At 38.6% G+C, this 24,988-nt stretch overlaps 1 protein-coding gene across 2 annotated transcripts in view; it reads left to right on the plus strand.

Annotated features, from left to right (window-relative positions):
• The window catches only part of Psd3 (pleckstrin and Sec7 domain containing 3), a 358,240-nt gene that overhangs the window by 60,504 nt on the left and 272,748 nt on the right, over positions 1-24,988 (plus strand). Inside the window, exon 1 of one of the 2 annotated variants that reach the window (XM_051181929.1) lies at positions 23,922-24,215. The exons of the other annotated variant lie outside the window; for it this stretch is intronic. Coding sequence (XP_051037886.1) covers positions 24,185-24,215 — 31 coding nt within the window. The 5' untranslated portion in view covers positions 23,922-24,184. Of the gene's footprint in view, positions 1-23,921; positions 24,216-24,988 lie in introns of those variants that run through there. 2 annotated transcript variants of the gene reach the window in all.

A 24,988-nucleotide genomic window follows, 5' to 3' on the forward strand; every position in this document is an offset into this window, starting at 1 on the left:
GTAGAGCGGAATATTTACTTCTTGTAGAATTGAAGCCCAGAGTTGGGAAAGGGCACCAGCATTAGTCTTTGAAAGTCTAGAGAGTGACATAAAACTGGTTTTAGGATGGTCAAATGTTATACACTGTTGTTGTATTTACTGCAACATTTTCCCATGGACCACTTTTTCAGTTATGGACATGTAAAGCTCTACAGTAACAAATAAATAAACTCTAACATTACAAGCTCACAATTAGTATCACCTGCACAAAGCAAGGGTCCTTTATGTCAAGACCCAAAGAGTGAGAACAATTGAATATTATGAAAATATAAAATAGTTTTCTGTAAAGATAAAATGGGGAAAACCATTAAGATAAAGCAGAAGCATATGAGAAAGACATGCACATGCTTAGGAAACAGTCTGTGTGCCTTCTGAGAATTTAAAAATACAAGTAGTTGGTTGGTTAAGAGCATTGGCTGCTCTTCTAGAGGACCCAAGTTCCATTCCCAGCACCCACATGGCAGCACACAACTGAATAAATACTGTTCCAGGGGATCTGATGCCCTCATATAGACATACATGCAGGCAAAACACCAATGCATATAAAATACAAATAAATAAATCATTAAAAAAGATTTTTTTAAAGTATACAAAAAATACAGATAGAGAAGTGGAAAAAATGGGTATTAGGTATAGGTTTTGTGGTTAGTTTATTTGTTAAATTGACACATTTAGAAAGAGAGGCTCAGTGAAGGATTGTTTAGGTTGGATTGGCCTGTGAAGGATTTTTCTTAATTTTGGTCAACTGAGGTGGAAAGGCTCATTCTGAATGTAAGCAGAGCCATCTTATGGTTAGACCTTGAACTGTATGAGTAGAAAGAGGAATTGAGCAGTAAGCATGCATGCAGCCTTCATTTCCTTGTGCTCTTGAGTATAGATGTACCTCACAACTGGGCTTCAGGCTCCTTGTTCTGCGGTGATGAACTAACTATATAGAACCTGGAGTTAACTGACAGGAAAACAGCCCCTCTCTCCTGTGTCACTTTTTATCAGTACTTTTTTTTTTTTTTTTTAATCAAAGCAATGAAACTGAGACAGGGTTGTGTTTGGCTTCTGAACTAGAGTCTGATTATCTCCTTTCATGATCTCCCAGTGCCCCAAGTGATGCTGTAGCAAAGTGAACAGGGGAGAAAGAAAGAAGAAAGAATGGTCCCAATTCCTAGCAAGAGTTTCTCACTTTGGTAGTTTCCCCTCTCGTATCAGTTATATTTCCATATGTATGTTCCATATCTGAATGTATTCCTATTCTCCACCACATGATATTCCAGGCTTTAGTGATAGCTTTTGTTTTCTATTTTGTTTTTGTTTATTGACCAGTGTGTGCGTGTATACAGATTCTTTTCACACATTCTGGAAACTTATTGTCCTCCTGCCTCATCCTCCCTAGCTTTCGAATTCCAGGCCTGTTCCACCATATTTAGTAAGAGAGCTTTAGATCTTAACTAAATGAGTGCTCGGATGAAAGTTGTGTACCACTATGGTCTGATCTTAAGTACATGACACACTCCCCATTTATCGAACTGCCTAACAGAAAGATTGTTCTGGTTTATATTCTCATTGCCAAATTTAATCAGGGAAATGGGCTTATTTACTTCTAGTCTCTTAGATGTAGACATTCATTTTTTATTTACAAATAATATGTTATCTTAAGTATAATTTTTATTTTCAAGATAATGTGTATGTATATGTAAGAAATGGAGTCTTGACTAAATTATACAGAAGAAATCCAGAGGGCCAGCTCCTGTCCCTCCCCATCCCTGAGGGCTCTACTGCTAACACAGTGGTCATTGGCCCTTTTCTCACACATTCTGCGAGCCATTTCTCTTCACCCTCAGCCAACGCTCCATCCTTGACAGTGATTTTTTGGCCACTGCTTCATTGTTCTGTGATTCTTCCTGTGTTTAAGTTTGCTTTTATAAGTATTGCTGGCAGTTGCCTCATAAGTGCTGCTTACTAATCCTCTAAAATAAATTGAAAACAAGGCTTATATAGTCTTCCTAAAGCTGATGTATAAGGAGAGGGAGGGGGAAGATTAGATAGATAGATAGATAGATAGATAGATCGATAGATAGATAGATCGATAGATAGATCGATAGATACATAGATAGATAGAGTTCTTTTGCTTGGATTTGTAAGTATTAGTGTGTAAAACCATTTCTGAGGTGACTGAGCAGTCTGTCTGCTCATGATGTTATGGAGATGAGAAGCCTCTTGTATCTGTCTTTACTTTTGCCAGATTGTGGCATTTATATTTTATATTTTTAATACAAGCCGAGTCCAAACATTTGAACATGACTCTTGTACTTAGCTGCTAAGTTCATGTAGTGTGTGTGGTACCTGAAGTGGAAGAGAAGTAGAGACTGTGTGTTACGACTTCTGCTGGTCACTAAAGGTAGAATACACCAAATACACCAGAGCACTGGAAGGAATCCAGCAGCATTTTGCTAGATGTACTGATTTGTTGTTACTTTTTCTTCTATCTTTATTATGTTATTTATAGGAAGAACCTATTTTCCTCATGGAAATATGCTTCTCTTTCTAACCTTCTGATGCTTTAATTTGTGCTAAATTTTTTTCTAGGCCATTTTACAACTGTTCTCTGTAGTCTTAAACTTGGTCCATAACCTCCTGCATCGTGTGTGTGTGTGTGTGTGTGTGTGTGTGTGTGTGTATGTATGTATGTACTTCAGAAGGTCTAGATGGATAAGATTTCTAAAGCTGTGTGTGTCTGGACTTTGTACCTATATTTCATTGCTTTTACCCTGGAACTGATCTTAACTTACCCATTCCCTTTGGAGCTTGGTAGCTTCGGGATCCTTGGTTCCTTGGCTCTGGTAAGACTGTGGTATTTGCTCCCTATGAACTATCTGCTTATTCTTTCTGATAATTTTCCAGGTATCTTTGGTTTCCCTATACATCAAGAAGATGTATCGTTCTTGTGGAGCCCTTTCTATCATAACTTTCTATCTCTGGAGATATTTGTCTTATTATTTTTCAGTTATTTCTACTCGACTGTTATGGATAGGTTTTCCCACCAGCCTTGTCCCACAACCACATCAGCCCCAAACAACACACAGAGATGCTGTATTAGATATAATGCTGTTGGCCTGTTACTAGCATTACTTATTGGCTAGCTCTGCCTTAAATATTAACCCATTTCTATTAATCTAAGTATTTCCACGTGGTCTTTTCTTACTGGAGAGAGGATCTGGGATTATACTTTCTCGGTCCTACATTTTGAATCTCCTCTTACCTCTCCCTAAATTCTCCTTGTCACCTAGTCCCACCTTTCTTGCTTTCCTATTGGCCAACAGTGCTTTATTCATTAACCAATACTAGAAACATATTTACAGAATGACATCTCCCATCACTCTACTTCTTTTATAAATTTACTTTTGAGGTTCTTATTATACAGATAATAGGTGGATTACATTTGTCTTCTGCACCTCTTAGTTTTTAATTCCTATTTTAAAGTATCACCACAATCTTCCTAAAACTTTTCTGGTTTGGTAATTGTATATATAATTTCAGTCACTTTTCTGTTAATCTTCATTGCAGTTTCTCCTTTCATAGGTACATCATCTTGAATTTCTAAAGAATTGATCAGAATTTATTTTCTAAGATTATCCTGAATTATTTCCTGAATTTATGCTACCTTCCAGGTCAATTCTATTTCATTAAAATTTGGGACTTCTCTTGGAAGTCTGTGTTTTACCTCAGATGTTTCTACACTGATATGTGTGAATTAAGGTTTGTCTTTAAGTGAGGTTTTCCTAAATGTCTGGAATGCCCTTTGTACAGAGTAGGACTGTGTGAGGCAGAACAGAATATGTAGACTGGCACAGGGTAGGCTTCAGGAGTACCCTAGGCATGCAAGCCTCTGGGTAGCAGAACAGGGCAGGAGTGGGGCCATCATGGGCAGCTGATATGCGGATTACTTTTTAGTTAATCAGTGATGGCTCATGTTCTGTGCCCCATGTCAGATGTAGATAACTGCTGGGGCTGGGTTTTTACTTTCCCTGTAGGATTAGTGTGCCTGCTGGGTGTATTTGGGGTTGTAACTTCAGATGTGTCTCATCAGTGATTGGAATGAGCCTGTGTTTGGATAAATGTTACCTTTTAAATTCACCTTAGAACACTGGTTCTCAACCTTCCTGATGACCCTTTAATACAGTTCCTCCTTTTGTTGTGACCACTAACCATAAAATTATTTCATTGCTTCTTCATAACTGTGTTTTGGTCCTGTTACGAATCATAATGTAAATATCTTATACAGGATATCTGATATTTTACCCCTGGGAAAAGATCATTCAAGCCTCCACAGGAGTTGCAAACCACAGGTTGAGAAGCATTGGCTTAGAGGAAAAAGAAGCAAACTTCTGTCCCTATCTGCCATAGTGATCCAGAAGACAGAATAATTATTTTTTTGTAGATAATGTGGAATTGCCTTGTGTTATTGAGATAAAATTTATATATAATATATGCCACCTATTAAAAATGTAAAATTCAGTGTTAGCCTTTTCATAGAATTGTGTGTTCATAACTGTAGTTATATTAAGGCATTTTTTTTTTTGTTTGGTTGTTGTTCTCTCAAAAAGAAGTGACTGTACTAGTGTTGTTCTGCAGACAAATACACACTTACTTCCTTTGTTCTAGAGGGGCTCCCATAGAGTTCCTTGTGACTGGCTTTGTTTTCTAGTAAATTTTCATACCATTAATGATGCTAGACATCTTTCAATGTGCATGCTATCTTACTATATGCTGTCTTTACAGGGTCTCATCAGATCCTTTTTCTGTTTTTGACATGGCTTGTCAGTCTTTTACTATTGTGTTGGAAGAGCTCTTTATATATTCTGTATACAATCCCTTATCAGATATGTGATTTGAAGATTGTTCTCGTCTTCTGTTTTTTTGATAATATCATTTGTAGTATGAAAAGTTTCAAACATAATATAATAAAGTTGTTTTGTCTATTTGTTACTTTTGCTTTTAGTGTAATATCTGCTTACTCTAAGCTTATATATATAAATATATATATATATTTTGCCGGTGTTTTCTTCCAAGTTTTATAATTCTCTCATTTGTAGGTTTGAAATACACTTTGAATTAAACTAAACAAAACCTTTGGTGGTGGTGGTAGTGGTGGTAGTGTGTGTCTATGTGTACACCACAGGACAATATGCAGGGAAGTAGACTCTCTCCTTATTCTATGTGGGTTCCAGAGATCAAATTCAGATCAGCAGATGGGTGCCAAGTGCCTTAACATACCAGCCCATTTTTGAGGATTTATGTTTTGGTTTGTTTGTGATATAAATATGTACAGGTAGGTACTTCTTGATAATAGAGAACTCGTTAACACATTACTGATTGGGTGGGCACTACTCTGTATACACAAAACAAAAAGTACAACAGAAACACAATAAGAACAAGAAGAAAACAAAGATTAGCATTGTACCACTTTAGTGCACCAAGTTTTTTTGTATGTAGCTGTAGGATTTATAAAAGCTAAGAGTCAATACTTTAAGAAAAACACAATTTGGCATAGAAACCACAGACATGCAAAGCAATGAATGAGAAATCCACTAATTATAAGGTTTTCTATTGATTCATTTTCTTCTCTCCACCAAAGATTTGTATTTTCATGGTAAGTCCTTTAGTAATACAATCTTTGGAATATTTCATTTAGTTTGTTTCCTCTACCCAATCTTCTTTCTATCCATATGGACAGCAGAAAAATGTCTTCATAATATTATATGCAGTTATATGATAAATGTGGTCAGTATTACTTGGCACTTATTAAATGGACAGATGGTCTCCATTACTTCATCTGGACCACAGACCATGCTGTTCCACAGGCCATAGTTTCATCTGGTTTTGGTTTGGTCAAGTGAGCTGGAGAATGATTGTACACTTGTCTGTTTGAGTGGGGTTGTTCATGTAATGAGCCCACCTTACCCTACATGTCTGCAGAATGAGCTGTTATGAGTAGCCTCAGCAGTCTGTTTGGAACTCTGTGGTATTTCACATAAAGTGATAATTCTGGAGTGTTACAGAGACAATCTGGAGGGCATGTTAAAAACTTCTATCTTGTTCCCACTTTCCAGTGTATTTTTTTTTGCCAGTTTTTAGATTAATGCTCATTATTGTATTGCTTTCTTATTTTACTTGTGTGGTAAATACATGTTAGATAAGCAATCTTAAAGATTCGACTACATAGCTTGCCCTAATTTTTTTTTTATTCCTCCCTCCCTTCTTTCCTTCCTTTGATATTGTCTCACTGTAGTCCAGGTGATCTTTGAACTCCAAAACTCCTGCTTCAAGCAGTGAGTGCTAGGGTTACAATGTGGGACAAGACACCAAGCTCTGCTTTGTCCTTCCCCTACCTTCCCTTTCATTCCCCATTATCCCCCTCCCCCACTTTTTGTCCTGTCCTGTCCTGTACTGAAAAGCTGAGGAGCCAGGGATGATGATGACTGCATTTGTAATCATTTGATCCCAATTATTCAAATCAGTATGGGCAACATAATGAGAACACACACACAGACACACAAAGGTAAACAGATATGGACACACACACACACACACACACACACAATTTGATAAGATGTCTTTAAATTTTTCTTGAGGGTAGAATATGATCAAACTTGGAAAAACATTGGTATATAATATGTCAGAACCAAGATACTTTTATCCTCATAAATGTGCTGTACCACATACAATTAACACCAAACATTTCCACGTGCATACTAACAACATACAAATAATTTTAAACGATTCCTTTGTTTGCCTATACTTTTACAGCTCTTTAGATGCTGTTAGCATGTTTTAGAGTACATCCTTGAGATGTAGAATCCTGAAGGATTACTTTATTGGTGATTGACTTGTTCCACAAAGGCTGTTTAGCAGTGGCCTTGTGCATTGTTCTTGAAGCTCTATCTAATCTCACATTTCCTTTTATGCATCTTTCCACTTTTATTTTGCAAAGCAGATATTATATATTGGCATCTTTCATTTATGCTTTATTTGATCCACTTGGTGAAAACAAACAGAACTTTTAAAATATGGGAAGTTTCATGTGAAAATAAAATTCTGAAGCTTGTGGTAATGAGGTTGAAACTGTGTCACTCAGCTGTGTTATCATTGCACAGATGCATGTGAACATCAGGTTCCCAGTCACCACCCATCAGTGTGGTCTCACCCTGTACCTCTGTACCAGTGTGCATTGGCCTTACCACCCCAGCATTGAAGCACTTGTGCTCATATTTGTGGGTTGTGATTTCAAGAAAGCCACACTTTGCCATCCAAGGTTACATTCCAGGATAGATCTTCTTTAATATAACAAATGCAGGAAGTTTCAAAGGCTTTAAGGGGCATACCATACTGTTTCTGTTTCTCTTTCTCTTAAAGAGCAATTTTTTTTTTCTGTATACGAGTTAGGACCACATATGTGGATCTGCCCTGGTAGCCATTACTTTGTGGAGGTCAAGACTTCTAGACTTCTATAGTGGGTGCAGTGTGACAAACTGAAAATAGTTGCTTCATATTTTCTGTGACTTTAATGTGGTAAACATTTCTTGGTATGGGGACAATATGTTTCTAATTATTTGTGTTTAGGATATATTATGTAAACACTTCTGGATGATCTTTAATATAGGTTTTCTATTATAAATATCAATGGAAGCTTAGACTTTGGTTTTGATTTTGGAGATTTACTGAAAGTTGGTCATGATGCTGAAAAATCATCCCTTAGAAGGCAGTGAGTGCTAAGATTACCAAGTCATGGTTCAGTACCCTTGTATCCCTCTAGACTCCTGCCTTGCTTGCCCAGTGATTTTCCCTTTAGGGACAAATTAGTGCCTCACTAACTTGAACAGTCATATAATTAATGTCAGCTAGGATTTGGTTTTTCCTTTGTGCTATATTTAAAAGATTATAATGATTGTTTAGAGTTTTACTTTTGGGCTATTACATTGTTTATGAAGTTTGTGTTAGAATAAAGGATTGTTGCAATCCATTTGTTATTTTAAATAGTCAAAACTTGCTCTTTAGACATCACAGTTCTCAAAAGGGAATGCCTACATATGGAATTGGCTTGTAGAAGTTGAGAAAATGATCACAGTGGTCTCCTAAGGAGTGCTAATTCAGCAATTAGCTTAGGGAACCCTGGGGACTTTCTGCACTTCACCTAACACTTAGAAAGTGCTGCTCTTCCTATGACAGTCCCAGGAAGCAATGGACAAAGGCCTTCCATTGCTTTTGGAAGTGCTGCGCTGGCCCAGGCTTGCCTTGTTCCACTCTCAAGCAGAAGTACTATAGACACCTTGGATGCTTCTTGTGCTTGTTAAAAACTCAGGTTCTTCCAAGTGGCTCCAGTAACTCTGATCTGCATGCTACAGTAATGAACTCTGTAGCTGTGGAGATCTAGGTCGCCTCACTGTGAATGAGGGGCTGCTCTCTAAGGACATGAGAGTTAAGGGATCTCTGAGATAAAGCAGAGTCATGGTAACTCCTGCTTGGTTGAATTTTCTCTGAGTCCCATCACCATGTTGGAGATGGTGTAACACACACCACTAGAAAATCAAGAGATCACTTGTCTCCTGTTACATCAATTCAACTCTTGAGGACTGTGACCTAAAAAAGCTGAGCATGTTTACAGATAAGTTAGAGATTTATTGTAAGATCATTTGGAAGTTATTACAAAAGGACAACTGCTATAAAAAGGGGTTGCAAGCCTATTTTTAGAGAGGAGAATTAAGTAAATTGTAGCAACTGTTGAGTTTCAGAGTTATCTTCAGTTGCCCATTAGCAAATTAATAAAAAGTACTGGGGGGGGGGGTTGGGAGTCCTCTCCAGCTGTCACTGAGCTCTCAACGATTAATTGTGAGAACCAGAAAAGGGCCCAGGCCAACATGGACTATTTTAGCTTAGAGGAGCCCACATGGATGGGGAATTTTGAGGTTGGAAGAGTTGACATGTTAGTAAAACTGGAAGCCTGTGATGTTGCTGCAACCCATGTGTGAATGTGATGAACATTCCCTAACTCTATTTTATTAGGATGCATTTATGGGGAAATGTTGCTATGTGGAAATAGATCTTGGACAAATGATCAAGAGGCCTGGGTTTTCATTAGTGACAGATATCAGATCCCCTAAATGTCCTTCTAGGTAAGTGTACTGCTGGCATTGTGTGCCAACTTGACAAAAGCTAGAGTCATCAGAAGAAAAAGAGCCTCAGTTGAAGAAATACCTCCATGAGATCCAGCTGTAAGGCATTTTCTCAATCAGTGATCAGTAGGAGAGTCCATTGTGGGTGCTGCCATGCTGGGCTGGTGATTCTGGGTTCTATAAGAAAACAGGCTGATCAAGCCAGGGGAAGCAAGCTATTAAGCAACACCCTTCCATGGCCTCAGCATCAGCTCCTCCAGGTTCCAGCCCTGCCTGAGTTTCTGTTCTGACTTCCTCCAATGGTGGACTATGATCCAGAAGTATAAACCCTTTCCTTCCCAACTTGCCTTTTTTGTCATGGTGTTTTTGTCACGCAATAGAAACCAACAATGGAAGGCAGCAAGTGAAGGCCCTTTTGAGGTCATCGTCTTAGTCGGCACAAAGTGAATCATTACCTGTAGTTGCTAAGCTGGAGAAAGAGAAGGATACGTCTGGATGGTTCTAAAACAGTATGATTCCTGCTGAGTAAAGGTCTGGGCACATGGCAGTCTATGAAAGGCATATACTGGTTAGACTGGAAAGCTGGCATCCTCAAAAAGGATATGTTGGCAGGGATGTTGGGAATAAAGATATTTGATCAGTAGCAGAAGCTGTGGTACTCTACAAACATAGTATCTTCAGAGGAAAATGATAAAGACTTGAGTCAGGCAGAGACCAGATTTAATTCATGCTAAAACTTGCTAACATGTGTTCTTATTGGTTAAAAATCATGGGTTCGTTCTTTATGTTGTGCATTTAGGAGCCAGGTATGAGGTGGATGTGAGTTAAGCTGAGAAAGGTATATCTGGGGAAAGTATGTTTCCAAATGAAGCTGTAACTAGAAGTGTTCTGGGGCTGCTTATCCAAAATACCTTTCAAGTATGGCTAGGACATGTCACTTTGCCCTGCCATATGCCCTCTTTTCTCTTTTCTGCTCTCAAGAATATTCAAGAGCTCAAACAAGTATACAGGTACTTCTCAAACAGATGGCATATCAACAGGTTCTAAGTAGTCAAGACCACTCAAGTTCTGAATCATCTATTTTTCATAGAAAATATTTCACTTAGGCCAATGTATGGTGATATATTGTTTATGATTTATTAAAGCCACTGGAGATAGAAATAGCAAAGCAGTCATACTAGTTAGCCATAAAAGCCAGGTAGGTACACACCTTTCATCCCAGGATTTAGGATTAAGGGGTAGATGAATCTCTGAGTCCTGGGCTATTGGAGAGTGAATCAGAGCTCACATCTTTAATCCCAGGGTTTGAGAGGTATAAAAGGTAGAGTCATTCAGTCTAAGATTAGTCTCTAGCCATGTTGAGGAGAACATGGCAATCTGAGTGAATCTGAGGATCTGTAAAGTCGGGAGCAGTCTGAGGATCACCCCTTTGCTCTGAGCTGAGGTAGAGGGAAGAGCTAGTGGCCTACTGCTTGCTTCTCTGATTTTCAGCTTGAAGTGTGAACCCCAGTATCAGTCTCTGGGTCTTTTATTTTTCATGTTACACCTGTGTGTGTGTGTGTGTGTGTGTGTGTGTGTGTAGTGCAGATGTGGAGGTCAGAGGACAACATTTCGGAGTTTGTTCTTTTTTCCACTTTTATATGGGTTCTGAGAATTCAATTTAGGTTATCAGGCTTGTGTGACAAATGCTTTTACCCCATGGGCCGTCTTGCTGGCCCTTGACTTTTAAAACATTCTACATGTGATGAGATTGTTCTTCTTATTTATTCTTGTTGTTAACGAATGACAGGAGTTTTTTTTTTTTTAAACTTTTTTTTGGCTGAATAGTATTTCACTAGGTATTCATCTAATTTTTTTATCTTCCATAAATACTTAGGTTTTATCAGTAACTTGGTTCTTTTGTCAGTATAATTAGAAACAGGATTGATGGATTACATGTTCATTCTGTGTTTGTAGGAGTCTCTATTCTGTTTTTCATAATGTCTTTACTTACTTGCATTCCTAGTGACAGTGTACAGAGAACCTTATTTTTTTTTTCTTCCTGCATCCTCTCCAACACATCTTTGTCTTTTTGATAATAACCTTTCTAGCAGGTATTGGGTGATATCTAGTGGTTTAACTTTTCCCCCAAATTATTAGTGCTCTAGTTACTTTACTGTTGCTGTGAAGAGATACCATGGCCAAGGCAATTTATAGAAGAAAGAGTTTATTGTGAACTTACTCACAATTTCAGAAGGTTGGGAGTCCATGATCACCATGGCATGGAGCATGGTTGCAGGCTTGTACCTTGATACAGAGGCACAAGGTATAGAGAGATACACTAGAAATGGTGTGAACTTTTGAAACCTCCAAGCCTTTGGTGACACACTTCCTTCGGTGACAACCCTTCCCAAACAGTTCTACCAATTTTGGAGAAAGTATTCAAACACATGAGCTAATGGGGACAATTCTCATTCAAACCACAGATAGTGATGCTGAAAATAGTTTCAGGTACTTGTTGGACACCTTTGTTCTTTTTTTAAGCTTTGAGGCATGTCTATTCATATTCTATGTCCATTAAAAAAAAGCCAAGTTATGTCTTCTCTTGATATTGAGTTATTTAAGATATATTTACTTCTTATCAGATATTTGTTTTGCAAGTATTTTCTCCCATTCTGTAAGTTGTCTCTTTATTCTGTTAACTGATTTCTTAGCTGCACATCATTTGAGTTAGCTGTGCAGACTTTCGGATTGATGTAGTCCTCCTTTTTTATTTGAAATAATTTTTGAGAATTTTGTATATGATTGCAGTGTTTATTTAATTTTTATCCCTTCTTCTCCCCCTTTCAGCTCCTCCTGTGTCCCCTTTCAGTTTCCTAACTTCTTTTAATTATGATTATATATGTATATATTATATATATACAGATGCATTGTGTTGAGTCTATTTTTTTGTCTTTTCCTCTGTGAGAGGTCTCTCTCTCTCTCACTGTGGTGTGTGTGTGTGTGTGTGTGTGTGTGTGTGTGTGTGTGTGTGTATGTATGTGTGTGCAGGGCTGACTGCTTGGGATTTGATAACCTATCAGGGGCTCATTCCTGCTGAAGGGTTCTCTCCAGCTCATTTCTTAGCAGCCTTTTTTTTTTTTTTTTTTTTTTTTTTTTAATCTATGCTTTTAGTGTCTTATACCAAAAATAAAATAAAATAGTTTATACTAGTTCCAAGAAGCTATTTTTTTTCTTGTGCTTTCTTTTGGTAGTTTTATAGTTTTAGTTAAATATTTAAGACAATAATTTATTTGTTTACTTTAAGCTATTTGTTGAACCAAATATCTTTAATGATAATAGACTGTTAAATTAGTCATAAGAATGTTTGTTGTCTTCCTAAAGGACACTTGGGGCCTTTGTCACTGTGATAGGACAATAGCTTCTTCTTCCAGGATAAAATTGAGTATATTTACTGTAAAGTTGGAATGTTTTTCCCCTTATAGGATCTTACTATGTACCCCTGGCTAACCTGGAACTGGGCTATGTAGAGCATGCTGGCCTCGAACTCACAGAGATCTACCTGGCTCTACTTTTCAAATGCTTATATTCAAGGCTGGCACCAATGTCCTGAACACATAGTGTTTTTTATGCAGGGTAGGGGCCATCATAAAATGGCTTGAAATTTGGTGGAGTAGTTGGGTCCTGGCTGTCACTGATCCCCACTTTCTTTGAACTTTTGCAATAGACTGCAGGTGAGGATGGGGTTTGTGGTGGGGACTGAAGCAGTCCTGGGCAGAATGTAAAATTACATTAGGAGCCTTCTATTCCTTCTGGGATTTTCTTTGATCTAGAGGCATGGTGAATCAAACCACAGGCTTACATGATTGGGAGCAGTAGATGGTGAGATTGTAATGCCATTGTAATCTGATTAAAGAACTAGAAATAATATAGAAACAATTTTAGATTTTTCTTTAAATAGGAGAATTCTTTTTGCTAGAAGCTTACAAATTTTTAGAAAGTAGATTTATTTTTAGTCATGCTAAGTTTTCTTAACAGTTAGACAACACTTCCCCCTAGTGGGTAGTGTCTGGGATGCTAGCATTCCTTCAGCTGTCAGGTGCTGTTTCATTTCCCTGCTAGCAGCTGGCTCCCACATTTGTTCTGAGATCACAGAAGAGGGAAAAGAGGAAGGAGGGAGGGATGGAGGAAGGAGGGAGGGAGGAAGGAGGGAGGGATGGAGGAAGGAGGGAGGGATGGAGGAAGGGAGAATGTGAGTGTCTTTGTGTCTTCATCTTCCACTTAAAGTAATCAGGAGACTTAGTGAAATTCTAGTTTTACTATAGTACCATTAGGACATCATGAAATAAAGATTTAGAACTTTCGTACTTGAAAAACACTCAGATTTAAAAGGTAAGAGACGGGAGGATAGGAGGGAGGGGGAACTGGGATTGGACTGTAAAATACAATTATTAATAATAAATAAAGGTAAGAGACATCAGTGAACTCTATTTCTGGGTACACATTTGGTAGGCTCTCGAGAGGAAACAATTGTGAGCATAAGATAAAGTAAGACAGTGTGTGAAACAAGGGCTTGGGGGAGGGCAGGTATTTGCTTTCTCAACTATTTTTTTTAATTAAGAAATAATTACAAGTGAATATTCAGAAATAGAGAGATTGATATAGAAGTTTCTAAATTGGCTGTTTGTTAACTGATAAAGTTTCGTGTGTGTGTGTGAGAGGGGGGGGAGAAGAAGAGAGAGAGGGAGAGGGAGAAGGAGAGGGAGAAAGAGATTGGGGGTTCAACCTGCTTTTATTCTCCTCCAATTAACTACTGACTTTTATGTCTATATCCATATTTGTGTATATTTATGTCTACGTATCTATACATTTATCTCTTATACTAAATAGCTGTGCAGTTATCTCTTCATATCTATAATCTACACGTCTATGCATTTATCACTGACATTTATCTTTATAATTCTGAAGCTATGAAGTGCTACCTGGGAATCTGGGAAGCAAAGGCAAAGTGCCCAGTTTTAGAGTTCCTGTAAGATACACTCTTCTGGTGCTTTCTCTCATTGTTCCTTAGCTTTCACACTTCTCTCTAATGTGTAGATAAGGCCACTCAGATTCACCCTGGATAAGTTACTACCTTAGGTCACATAGCAGCTAAATTACTACCTCAGGGTGGCGTAGCAAGTAAGACATGTTGCTGGTGTGCCAGTTCAAATGTGAATTCTGAGGTTGAGTTTTCTCAGGAAGCCTTACAGTCTTACAGAGAAGCGCCTCTTAAAACAATTCTTTAACTTTAGGTTTTCATGTCTCCTGAGGGGTAGGGAATGAGGAGAGAGTTCAAGTTCCTGCTTTCATCCCAATGAACCAAAACTACTCCTGAACTTCTGCACTAAATATCATTTGAAGAAACATAAATTTTTTCCTGCTACAATAAAACCAAAAACCTTTCTGGAGCTTGATATAAACAGTGTTTATAGCTGCTCATTTTATTTTCCTGTGGCAGGGAAAGTATGTGTTTATAGTCTAAGACATCAGATTATTTAGTGTAGATTGCTTTCAGTTATTAGCATTCCAAAGCTGATGACAGGGCCATTAAGGGGGGAAACAAAGTCTTCATGGAACATTCTTTACTACATAAGAGGCCAAGACATGTACATTCTTTGTTCTTTGCAACTGGAGCACCTTCCCTACCACTTTTTCGTGTATAATGTTCAAAACTCCAAGTTAAAGCTCCTACATCCCAGTCTGACATTGTAATGTCAGAAGATGAAAGTGAAAAATATGCAAAAATGTTGACCTTGATGTGCAAGTTACAATTTCAACTTGCAGTGTTGTCAAATAGAAATTTCTTAAAAACAAATACAAAATAACAATGAAGCAAGAACCAGCACCCATTTACCCACTGCTAAATAATCTGTCTCTGTTACTCCTGGTATCATAGACTGAAATTAACTAGGGATCATTTATTAAGTGGCTGGTATCAATGAGACTGGGGCCCCTAGGCTATACATAACCTTAATTTTACTGTATGAGGAACTTGACAATATATTATTGGTAAAATTTTTTGTTGCTTAAAATATGATAGAGGTAACACAAAGCACAACAAAAGAAAGCAGCTTGTCTTTTGAAAGACTGAGCTTTGCCATATAGCCTCTGTCTTAGTTTCACAAGTACTGGCATTACATATCTCCAAGTAGGAAAAATCAGCTTCGTGTATACCTTTTTGATGGTGGGTGGCTAAATATTTCAAATTTTGGTCTTTTAGTTGTCCTTGGAAGAACTGCCATAGTAAATTTTGAATCAATCATGAGTAAAACAAATAGAATTAAACATTGAGACCTAGTTTAAATTTTTAATTAAAAGTAGATGGCTAGACTCTTTTATATGGTAACATGTTTTCCATAATTTGTTGGGAACTGAGATACTTAGTTTGGATTTTTATATTTAGATAGTTTAAAAGAAAAAAATCACTGGTAGGTTATTAAGTAAAAGTCCCAATGCCAGAAATGGGCATTCTTCCCATGAGTAATTGGTCAGGGAGACTCCCAAAGCCCCTGAAATGATACAGGTTATTGTTACTGCTGAACTAGATAATAAGATACTGTTGCTGAAGAATCACATATTTTGGTTTTAGAACAGAGAAATCAAACTGGAAGCTTCCTTTCTGCTGTCTAGATTTCATAATGCCAGAAAGAAGGTGCTATTCAGGTTGCTAGGGGATAATTGTCATCAATAATCTTCTTTAGCTATGGACCCTGAATGCTACACTATCAACTTTGCTGGACAAGATGTACCCATTGGCACAATAATGGCATGACTGTTAGGGGGTAACTAACAACTAATTTGATTAAGTGGCAAGGGATTCATACCTCGTACTATAAACTTTGAAGTCAGTTGTTCATGGCTGGGGAGGCCTTAGGCCCTAAGAGGGAACTTAGTACTGTTGTTTTGCTAAGTGGGCATGTTGTCAAATATTTATATTTATGTCCATAGAATAATGATGCTCCTCTTTAGTAATGGGTAGCAGTTTCTGTAGAGACTCAAAACTGATAACAAATAACCGGTGAATACTCATTTTAACTGGAAAGTCTTCATCATCCCTCCAAGGCTCAGGGGACATCACAGAAGAGGCTAAAAGAATATTACAACCCAAGGAAGAAGGGAAATATCATGGGCTGCTGTCTCCTGGGCATGGCACAGCTGTTGTACTCTTGACCTTTCAATAGCTGTGATTATCTGTACAATATCTACAGGAAGTTAATGCTTGCTGAGGAGACAAAGAACTTTCTTTAGTGGTGTAGCCAAGATAAGTTGCCTGAGCTCCTATCTAGAGACCTACTTTGAAAGTCATGTGTCACAAAAGAAAGAGACTAAAAATAGAAGGGGAGTAAGTTGAGAAGAGAAAGGGAATCAATGGGATCAGGAGGGGACTAAGAGAGGGTAGGAGGGGGTGAGTATGATCAACATATGTTTAATGAATGTATAAAATATCATCCATCGTTATGTATAGGTAATTGTCTTAGAGTTTCTATTGCTGTGAAGAGACACCATGACTACAGCAACTCATAAAGAAAATATTTCATTGGGGTGACTGGCTTACAGTTTTCCGAGGTTCAGTCCATTATCATCATGGCAGTGTGCAGGCAGATGTGGTGCTGCAATAGTAGCTGAAAGTCCTACATCTTGCAGGCAACAGGAAGTTGACTGAGACACAGGGCAGTACCCTGAGCATAGGAAACCTCAAGGCCCACCCCCATAGTGACACACTTCTTCCATTGAGACTATACCCAGTCCAAAAAAACCTCGTCTCCTAAAAGTGCCACTCCCTATAAGATTATGGGGAGTCAATTACATTCAAATTACATTAATACATGCTTATAAAAAAAAGAGAGGAAGGGATCTTCAACACATAATATTAGTTTCTACAAATATTTTGAGTCTGGTGTTTATCCTGCATTGCTAATCTTAGCTCATAAGGAGCTAATGAATTAACAAGCAAGGCAACATTCATACTAGGAACCATTTAATAGGAAATGATACATAATTTAATGTCAAATGATTGATACAAATCTCATGAAAGGGTGATTAATTTTATTCCAAGAGCCTGTATAAAAGCAGAGAGGAGCTTCTACAAGATGAACGAAAATAAATGCCAGGCTGGAGAGATGGCTCAGAAGTTAAGAACATTGATTGCTCTTCCAGAGGTACTGAGTTCAATTCCCAGCAACCACAACGTGTCTCACAACCATCTGTAATGAGATCTGGTGCCCTCTTCTGACATGTGGACATACATGCACTGAGGTCACTGTGTACATAATAAAAATAAATTGGGGGGGGGCAGGGACAGGGAGAGGGACAGAGAGAGAGACAGGGAAAGAGAGAGAGAAGAAATGCCAACTCCAGGTATTAGAGGTGAAGATCAACAGGGGACCAGGGGACATGTGGCCAGTAATGGTATAGAGGAAGACTGGTGTGCAAGGGCACTGGCCTGGGAGGGGGTGCTTTTTGTGCTTGGAAGGATAGGTGTCAAATAGAGGACAAAATGAGAAGAATGGGTTTTTGGGGAGAGTGAGTATAGGGTTATGTGAGGACAGTAGCATGCTGACGCAGGTAGAGAGGTGAGTCAAGCTTTGACCACTGAAGAACTAAAGTATCAAGTCAAACAAGCAGTGGTCATCAGGAAGTATACTCTTGGGGAGCCTTCCTTGATCTCTGTCAGTATCACTGACTGCTCCTCTTGGAGGCCGCCATCTTGTCTTTAAGTTTGCCCTTGTTACTGAACAAGTTGTTCAGAAAGGTACTAATTTAGAGGTTTTTCTCTCACTACTAGGTTGAAGATTACACTTGGTCATCTGGCTAGTATTTGTTTATCTTTACATTCTGCATCCACTGTTTATTATTAATTATAGATCCAACAGTATCCTACTCCATTAGTTAATTTGTTATATTCTGTGATGGTTTGACTTAACCAATTTATGATGGATACTTAAATTCTTGGTGTTTTTTTTTATTAATTTTCTGAAACTTCTCTCTCTCTCTCTCTCTCTCTCTCTCTCTCTCTCTCTCTGTGTGTGTGTGTGTGTGTGTGTGTGTGTGTGTGTTTGTGTGTAGCCCTGGCTATCCTGGAACTTACTCTGTAAACCAGACTGGCCTTGAACTCAGAGATACACGTACCTCTTCCTTCTCTTGGGTATTGGGATTAAAGGCAAGGTGCCTTGTTTCAGATTTTTTTATTTTTGTGGTATCTTTACTCATTCTTTTGTGATAAGTTCAAAAGAAATAAATACTATTTGGCAAAATATTTAATAAATAAGAATTTTCTTATCAAAGTTGAATGAAAGGAAGCTAAAAATTTAATGAACATATCACAGATATTGTTATTAATTATGCTTAGTTGTATTTGAGGCTATGTTATTAATGTTGGCATTTATTTTTGAAAGTTATTTGTGTCTCGAAACTTGAATTTTTTTGCATGTGTGTTATGTGTCAATGGAAGCATACATATGCCACTACTCATATGTAGAGGTAGAGGACAAGCTTGGGTGCTTGCTGGTCCTAACTTTTTAACTTTACATGTGAAGAATTTACAGTTAGCTGCTTATGTTGTTGTTGTTTTTTTTCTTAGTCTGGGTTGTTGTTTTAGGATTTGAAACTACTGATCCTGAAGACTTAGTATAAGGGAATATGTGAGATCCACAGAAAACCTGTGCTGAGCCTTTTCACAGAAGCCATCCAAGTGGTTCAGGCAGTCCTGAGGGAACTAGGAAGTCCTGAAAAACTCCTTCCATCCTTCCTCTCTTCTCTATGTCTTGGCTCTTCACTATAAATTTTCCCGTTTCCATTGATCATAGTTTTTATTTATTTATTTATTTTTTTAATTATTATTATTTATTTTACATGTTGATCCCAGTTCCCCCTCCCTCCCTCTTACTTTCCCTCCCCTCTCACATGCACCCTGACCACCCTCCCCTCCCATCTCCCCACCCCAATTCCACATGTAGGGCTATGCTATCCATGTGGGGTCATGTAAATCTGTCCAGTCATTTGAAGTAGGGACTAGGGCTTCTCTCCTGTCTCTAGGTTAAGGCAGTTATCCCTCCAAGGGGGATACATTCACAAAGTCCTTTTGTGCACCAGGGATACATCCTAGTTCCACTGTCTGAGGTCCCTTCCTCTCTTCTCTATGTCTTGGCTCTTCACTATAAATTTCCCCGTTTCCATTGATCATAGTTTTTTTTAAAAAATATCTTTATTTTATGTTTTGTCTGCATGTATGTCTATTGTGTATGTGTGTTGTGCCCTTGGAGGCCAGAAAAGGCTGTCAGATCTCCTGGAACTGGAGTTACAGCCTGTTATTAGCTGGCATGTGTGTTCTGGGATTCAGAGCCCTGGTCTTCTGTAAAGGCAGTCAGTGCTTAGTCACTGAGCCATCTCTTCAGCCCTTGTTTATGCTTTTTGACACTAGGGTGTAATAGTTCATTATATGAAACATACCATCACATTCTCTTAATGCAATGAAATTTCTTTAAATGCCCTATGTTAAAATGGAAATTTAAGTAATTCAGGCTATAAGCAGATAATATGAGACTTTCTGAGGCATTTTGTAACTCTTTAAAAATAATTCCCTATGTATTTTATTCAAAATTTGCATAAATGTCTGTGTGTATTCTTTGTAGGAGGAAGATTGTTAGGGTTTTCACTGAGACTTCTCTGAAATCTAGGTAGCAGAAAACAGCTTAAGGATTATATTTTCTTAGTCCTAGAAATCCAAGTTACCCTAAATCAATCATTCCTATGGGATGTTCACTATAACATTACAAAATCAGGTTTTCTAAGTTGCTTCTATGAAATACAACATTCCAGGTGTTTTTAGAAGACCTTGTGCTGGGAAGATCAAAAAGATTAGGTTATTTTTTTTCTTTTGAAAAATAATATAAATTCCTTGAAGAGACCACTTACTTTAACCTTAATACATATGAGGAGAGTTGAAATTGTTTCATGCCTATCTACCCATGGATGTCTGTGGCTGTTAAGATGCTCAGATAGTTATCTAGAATATTCCATCGATACTCTAAGCCTGTGAGATAACAGTCACCAAGCAAGACAGTATAAACTCCTGAAAATGAAAGGGCCTCGGGTAAAAGTGCAGGGCACATGCATTAGGTCTCGGTGGAAGGAGGGATTTGATCTGGAGATGGAAGAATAGAGCACTGATTATAGGTTTAGAAGTGACCATGTTATTCATAGCTGACCAATGGGGAGGCAGCATTTCCTTTCTTTAACAGAATGGACTCTTCATCCTGGAATCCTGGCTCCAAGTATTGGCCACTCTGTGCTTCTTCTTTTCTTTATTAATGTGAACAGGCAGAAGGAAAGCAGCAGGGAGATTAGTAAGTTCACAGCTCCAGTGATAAAGTCAAGCAGAAGCTGGCAGACTGTACAGCCCTGGGCCAGTTTCTGTGGCCTTTGTGAGTAACGTTTTTTCTGGAGTGTAGTCTTGTGTTAATTTACTGTTGTTTAAGGCTGCTTTTTCTGCCTTGGCAGAGCCATTACTATGGTGTCTACAGAGTTTATAGTATTAATTAATTTATTTTTGTGACAGGGTTTTGTTGTAGCCCTCCTGCAGTCCAGGCTGGCCTAGAACTCATGGCAGGCTTCCTTCTGCTTTCCAAGTGCTTGGCTTACAGGCCTGTGCCAGTATGCTTGACGCTGATCTGGCTTTTGAAAGCGAAAGTGCTTGCCCCTGAATTACAGATTTAACATGTTTCCAATTTCTATTTAGTTTTATTTTTGGAGAAGGGAGGCACACAATGGGACAATGGTGATAATATTGCCATCAGAAATATGAAGCTCAATACACAACGTGCAAGCACACATAAAATGACTTATTAAAAGTGTGAATAACTGGAGTGATTATTTTTTTCTCTTGTCTTTCTTTTCTTTTCCTTTTATTTATTTTTTTTGGGGGGGAGTTGGGGGGAAGGAGAGGGGGGATTGACAGAGGTTCTCACTATTAGCTCTGGTTGTCCTGAAACTCACTGTGTAGCACAGGCTGGCCTGGAACTCACAGAGCCCCACCAGCCTCTGCCTTCCAAGTGCTGGGATTAAAATCGTGTATCACCATTCCCAGCTTCAAGATCTAGGAAAATTAAGTACAGTGGAGGGTGTCAATCATCAGGTTTGTAGTTAGAAGCAGAAGTTATTTCCCAAGCACTCCTCTGTGCTCTAGAGTAGTGTAAGAGCACAGATGCATGAGACTCCAAGAAAATAACTGTAGTCAGGGTGCTGAGAAACAGGGGGAGGAGAAATGTATGGGTTTGATATGTTGGATGTGTGACTTGGAACATATGAAAGATAGACAGGGCCCGCTTTCCAAATGAGAGTAGGTCTCTAACTACATTTTCAGCTGTTTTGTGATTGCAATTAGTCTTGCTTCAGAAAAGATGTATACTGAGAGAATTTAACAGAAGTACTGGTATATAACCCAGACCTCAGCCACTGAGCCTTTGGTTGTGAGTCAGTTAAGACTGTGTAAGTTGCATTTATTAGAAAGCTGAAGTGAAATAACTTAGGAGTTTATTCTCTCTATTACAAAAGATAATACAGCTGCAAGATTCTTTACTGGGTATTTGATAAACTCCATTTTTGCTTTCCTAGCTGGTGGGATGCTCACCATTCAGGATGACTGCTTCAATTCTGGCCCTGTCTTCTCTAGCCCATGCTTAAGGATCTTTGTAAGGGATCTTGAACAGCTGCTGCCAATTTCACATTGCATTTCATTGGGAACTGATGCTTTGTTGATTGATTAATATTTGTATGAGCCCATCAAAGGTTTCCTTTCCGCCTGTCCAGTCATACCACCACCAAAAAAATTCCAGCAGGTTTTTTAGAGTTTGGAAAAGAAAGGACTGGGCAGTTTAGTTCAAAATAGCTAGTTATGAGGGCATATACCTATACACTTAGTACTCAGGAGACTGCGGCAGGAATGTATGTCTATTCTGGGCCATTTAGTGAGACCTACATCAGGTAACAGAAGTTATTGGCAATAATAGTTATAATGATTACTGCTGAGCTTTTACTAGCTAGAGTTGCTCATCTGAGTCCTTTATTTATATGTGTACTTTATTTAGTCCCTAGACTAACCCTATTGTTTCTGTGGTTTTGAATGAAGAAGCTGAGGACTAGAAAGGTTAAATAACTTTCTAAAAGTGACACAATTGTAAAATAATGACGTCTAATTACAAGTCTAGGTCATGTGCTTCTGCCACAGTGTTATACTAATCAATAAACTAAGCATCCATACTTGGAGGTCAAGAAATGAATGCTGGGAGCTCTTAAGCCATTTTCCCAAGCTAAGGCAAGCTGTGAGCTGTGAGGCTGAACTTCCCAGCTTTATTTCTGGTACCTAGGCTGCTCTCCCTGGGTCCACCATTTAATCTTTGTCTCCTATTTATGAATTAGTCGTCTTGAGAGATGGGCCTATTTGGTTTGCCATTGTGACAAACCCTGAAAATAATAGTCTTCTTTCAGAATTCTTTCTTTGGCATGCAGGCTCTAGGAAGGAGTGTAGCTTGGTGGTACTTTAGACGGTGAACTTTAGAGTCATAGTATCTGTGTTTGAGGTCCAGTGGTGCCAGTTTTACTCCCCTGAGTGGAGATGACTCATGCCTCTATTGTGTTTTAGTGGTCCCATCTATAAAATGGGTTAATAATAGTAGCTGTCCCAGAGGCTTCTAGAAGGAATAGATGGCTTCACAAAATGAAACTGCATATTGTGGTTTCTAGCAAATTACTAAACAGATTCTAATCTAATAAATTATTTATTAAAATGGACTTTCTGAATTAAAGTGAATACATTTTCTGGCACCTGGTTGATTGCTGCTTACTGAGGGTATAAAATAGAAAAAATAACCTCAAAGTGCCTTTGCTTCTCATGCTGATAGGATAATACTGAAGATGGGCTACTTACTTTCTAATTTTTTAGTGCTGGGGATAAAACCTGGGCATAGGTAAGTGCTGTAGCATGGAGGAACAGTTTCAGCCCAAGATGAGATTGTTTTTTTATTTATACCAATTCTTAAGGTCAGTATAATGCTATTCACCATGTGCTAGTTTCATGTTATTATATATAAAATGAGCATTTTTTTTCTGAGATTGCTTGAAAAGTATTGAACATATCCAGAGTACTATTAGTGATGTAGAAGTTTATGCCACTGCTCTTAAATCTGGATCTTTCAATCTTTTCACATCACATTTTCAAGTACTATCAATTGCCCATTAAATATTAATTTATCTGAGGAATAGTAATGTAATCATTAGTGAAATGACTGGGTGACAGCAGCACTTACCAGTAAGATGAAGACTGTCAGCCTAAGATTGATGTCATGGAAGCAGCTTCTGGGCAGTGTTTTTGCCTTTGCCCCTTCCGTTGGAACAACGTGAGAATTAAATGCTTTTAAAGGGGACCAGCCCATCTCGGTTCATGTGTGTCATTCCAGCATCAGAGAAAGTGCTGCACAATACTAGGATGACAGCCCCACCTCTGATGTCACCCAGGATGGTACGATCCTCTCTGAGCCTCTGCCGGCTTCCTGCTGCTGCACTAGGGGAATGGTTACGTTAATGCTAACTCCCGGCATCTCAGTTCTCTCCTTGAAGTAGTTTTCACAATTATAGAAAAGCCCTACAGTGGCTGTTTTCGGTAAGCTACCAAGGTAGAGAGCCCCTGAGGCTGAGCACAGCAGAAGAGCAGGCTGCGCTCCCTGCTTTTGTGAGGGGCTGAGACAGCAGTTCTGGGCTCAGCTCAGCTCTGGTTCCAAGTGCTCAAAGTGCTTGCTTCTTCCATTTACATCACCGAGTGCAGTGCAGGGCAAGAGGGGCCTCCAGAAATCTGAAACTAATTTGCTTCCAGTTGACTAGAACAGCACATTTTGCATTAGCTTGCTTCTTTTCTCCATAACTTTTCTCAAGCGTTAAACTGATGAAGTGGGCATTTTCTATGATCAATGGGTAACTGCTGGAGCTACAGTAATCTCTGTGAGTAACCTCTCTTTGTAGGTCTATGCAGGCAAATATATTTTATTTATCTATCTCTTGTGAAATGTTGCTGTGACATTTTTCCGTCTGTATGATTAACTGCTTTTGCTTACTGGTGTTGTCTTTTGGCCATCCCAGTCAGTAGGAGACTTCTGGGGGCGGCCCAAGTTCTGCTGAATCCTGCTAGATATCCAGAAGGGCAGACTGCATTCATTCTGGGAGTCTTTAATCCCCCAGAAAATAGAGAGATGCCATGGGTGCCTCCAAATGCTTTTGCCCAGTACCTCACTTGGCTTTAGCTTGGGATATTTATTTAGCATATGATGTGGAATTTTCCAAATTTCTTTCTTTCAAAATGGAGAGTAGAACATCATGCTTACCTGTAATTTTATTTCCTTTCATCTCTCTATCCCCCCAGCAGTTTTCCTAGGCACAGGGCATTCTATCACCCTATAGAAATGATCTTCCTTTCTGTGATGCATTATAGAGGCAGAAAGGGTCCAGGCTACTTCTTACTTTAGAGAGCTATGATATTGGATGGGATAGGGGAGGAGTTTCTCTTAAAGAATCCCAGCTCATTTTCATCTGCATGTCTGAAGCACAGTGAGGAGTCTCAGCAGCCTAGAGAGGGAAGGGTGACTTCAGAAGTGGCTCCTTCTTTCCACTGGCTTGACACTGAGGTTTAGTCTCTCCTGGAAGAAGCAACTGTCTTAAGGATTGCTCAGTGTGTCTTTCCTATCTGTTTAAAGCATCTCATAGTATTTTAAGATTTA

The sequence above is a fragment of the Phodopus roborovskii genome, unplaced genomic scaffold, assembly GCF_943737965.1.
Source record: "Phodopus roborovskii unplaced genomic scaffold, PHOROB, whole genome shotgun sequence".
Classification (NCBI taxonomy): domain Eukaryota; kingdom Metazoa; phylum Chordata; class Mammalia; order Rodentia; family Cricetidae; genus Phodopus; species Phodopus roborovskii.